Source organism: Epinephelus moara, unplaced genomic scaffold, assembly GCF_006386435.1.
Source record: "Epinephelus moara isolate mb unplaced genomic scaffold, YSFRI_EMoa_1.0 scaffold1588, whole genome shotgun sequence".
In the NCBI taxonomy this organism is placed as follows: Eukaryota; Metazoa; Chordata; class Actinopteri; order Perciformes; family Serranidae; genus Epinephelus; species Epinephelus moara.
The window spans coordinates 2,871-5,102 of NW_026079091.1; the positions used below are offsets into that span (position 1 = coordinate 2,871).

A 2,232-nucleotide genomic window follows, 5' to 3' on the forward strand; every position below is an offset into this window, starting at 1 on the left:
GAAAGGGCCCGATGAGCTGATCCAGGGCGTCTTCGAACCAGAGCTCCAGCCCCTTCCTCTCCAGAGCTAGGGGGTGCCAAATTTTGGGATTTTTCACCAGATTAAGTGCAATATCTTTTTAAGGGAAGCAGCCAGGGATGTGGGACAAGCACCGTTGGAAAGGTCTCAGAGAAATTTCTCCTCACTCCCTGCATTGACTGTTGTGTGTGAAAAATATTGCTGGGACAGCAAGAAGTGATGCTGGTGACCAGAATGATGTCTGGAGTGTCAGTTGGAGTGTCAAATTTGAATAACATAACGTTACTTAGCAAAATGAATTTAAATATGCTTAATTACCACTTTTAATCTAAACATGCTTTTGCACTTAACAAATGAAGGAATAGCTGGACAGGCAATTCATAAACATTACTTTAATATTGTGATACTCGGATTAGGTCTCTGATTACATTTTTTAACAGGGAATTCATATTTGTATCAGAATACATTTTTAACGTAACCCTCCCAAGACTGACTGCGTCGTATCTTGGGTTATAGACCACAACCCTAACAACCCATATATGGATGTAAAGCAGAGGTTCTCTGCCTTCAGAAACTGTTGAATTTTTTGGATAGCCTCTTGGAATCATGTTAAAATGAAAACGGCTTGTTTTTCTGTTGCAGGCGATGTGGCCTGGGTTTAAACATCTGCACGAAAATTGATTAGAAACAGTGATTGAGAGTGGGGGTTGGGGGATACTAATGATTTCATAGTCATAAAGTTGTGGCATAAAAACATAATTTCCACATTTCATATTGCTGTAAATAGATTAATTGTTGGAGTAGAAAAAATTTATATTCTAAGTTTAATATTGTATATTCCACATATCCATATTGTACTTCCACATTTCAATATATTGCATAATGCATGCACATAGATTAAAAGTTGGACTTCCTGTGACAACAGGAAGTAGGAAGATCAGCAGCAGCCTTGACTGCATGGTAAGCATTAGGTCTGTTGTTTATTGATTTTTCTTGTACAAAATGCGTTGAAAATTGTTTGTGTTTGCCTTATTTCACCGTCTAACATCACAATATCATGTTTATCAGTGTTTTTATGCACTTTTGAACTTTTAAAAAACATGTTTTATTGCATTTTGGGCAGCACATGAAAATGTTATTATATAGGTGTAAATGCGGAATATTTCCAAATTTCAATCTGTTACTTAATATAGAGATTGAAATTTGGAACATGAAGTTAGTTAGCTATCTAGCTACATAATACATACATTTTAAAGCTAATTTGTCATTGTATCTTGTACATTTTTGCCTTAGCCACTCAATGCAGTCTGGAATTTGCAGTCAATAGCAGCCCAACAAATTCCAGAAGTGATGTTTATTTAAACAGCTGGGCTTCACGGGAAGACAGAGAAAAGTGAGCAAAAGTGAACAGGTTGTTATAAACCGTCGATCGGACGATACTTTTCACTGACTCCAAAAGACTCTCAGCATGCTGATGGTTTGAGGCAATGGACGGAGGGACCAGAATGAGTGTTATGGAGCTGTGTGAGATTGATGACCTGGCCACGGGTTTGGTGCTGGACCCTCTGCTGGGTTTCAGGACCCATAAAATGAACATCACTCCTTCACCAGAGATACAGTGTTGTGGTATTCTCAAAGAGACCCTGCTGAGCTTTCAGCATACACATGATTTCAGCGCAACATTCGATGCACTGCTGATGATAGTGGGCAAACTGGCTGGTGACTATTTTAATTCTCTGGGAAGCCGTCATCAGGAACTACTGAGGCAACATGTGTATTGCTACTTCAGGGCCTTCCTGTTGGACAGTGGTGTCAAGATAGAGTCCAGTGACAGATACTCTTCTGAGACCAATGGAGCAAAGATAACCTCAACAAGGCACTGTTTTCTAGGACAGCGTGCTGAGGTCCTGCTGGGCTGCATAGCAGAGTTTAGTCCCGCTGATAGTGCTGTGCTGCAGGCTGGAGTCAATGACTTCAGCGTGATGTATTCCTTATGCAAACACTGCGATCAGCTCTGGCTTGGGCCTGCAAGTTTTGTTAACCATGACTGCAATCCAAACGGCAAGTACGTCGCTTGCAGGTTCTTTGCTTATGTTGAAGTCATTAGACCCATCTCACCTGGCGAGGAGATCACATGTTACTATGGTGCCAACTTTTTTGGGGAGGGAAATGAAATGTGTGAGTGCTGCACCTGTGAGAGGAATGGAAAGGGTC

At 40.8% G+C, this 2,232-nt stretch overlaps 1 protein-coding gene across 1 annotated transcript in view; it reads left to right on the forward strand.

The window, feature by feature from the left end:
* The first annotated feature begins 1,505 nt into the window (after positions 1–1,505).
* LOC126387032 (histone-lysine N-methyltransferase KMT5C-like) overlaps positions 1,506–2,232 on the forward strand; it is a 2,949-nt gene continuing 2,222 nt past the window's right edge. Inside the window, exon 1 of the mRNA XM_050039597.1 lies at positions 1,506–2,229. Within this exon, the coding sequence (XP_049895554.1) occupies positions 1,506–2,229 (724 nt within the window). The remainder of the gene's footprint in view (positions 2,230–2,232) is intronic.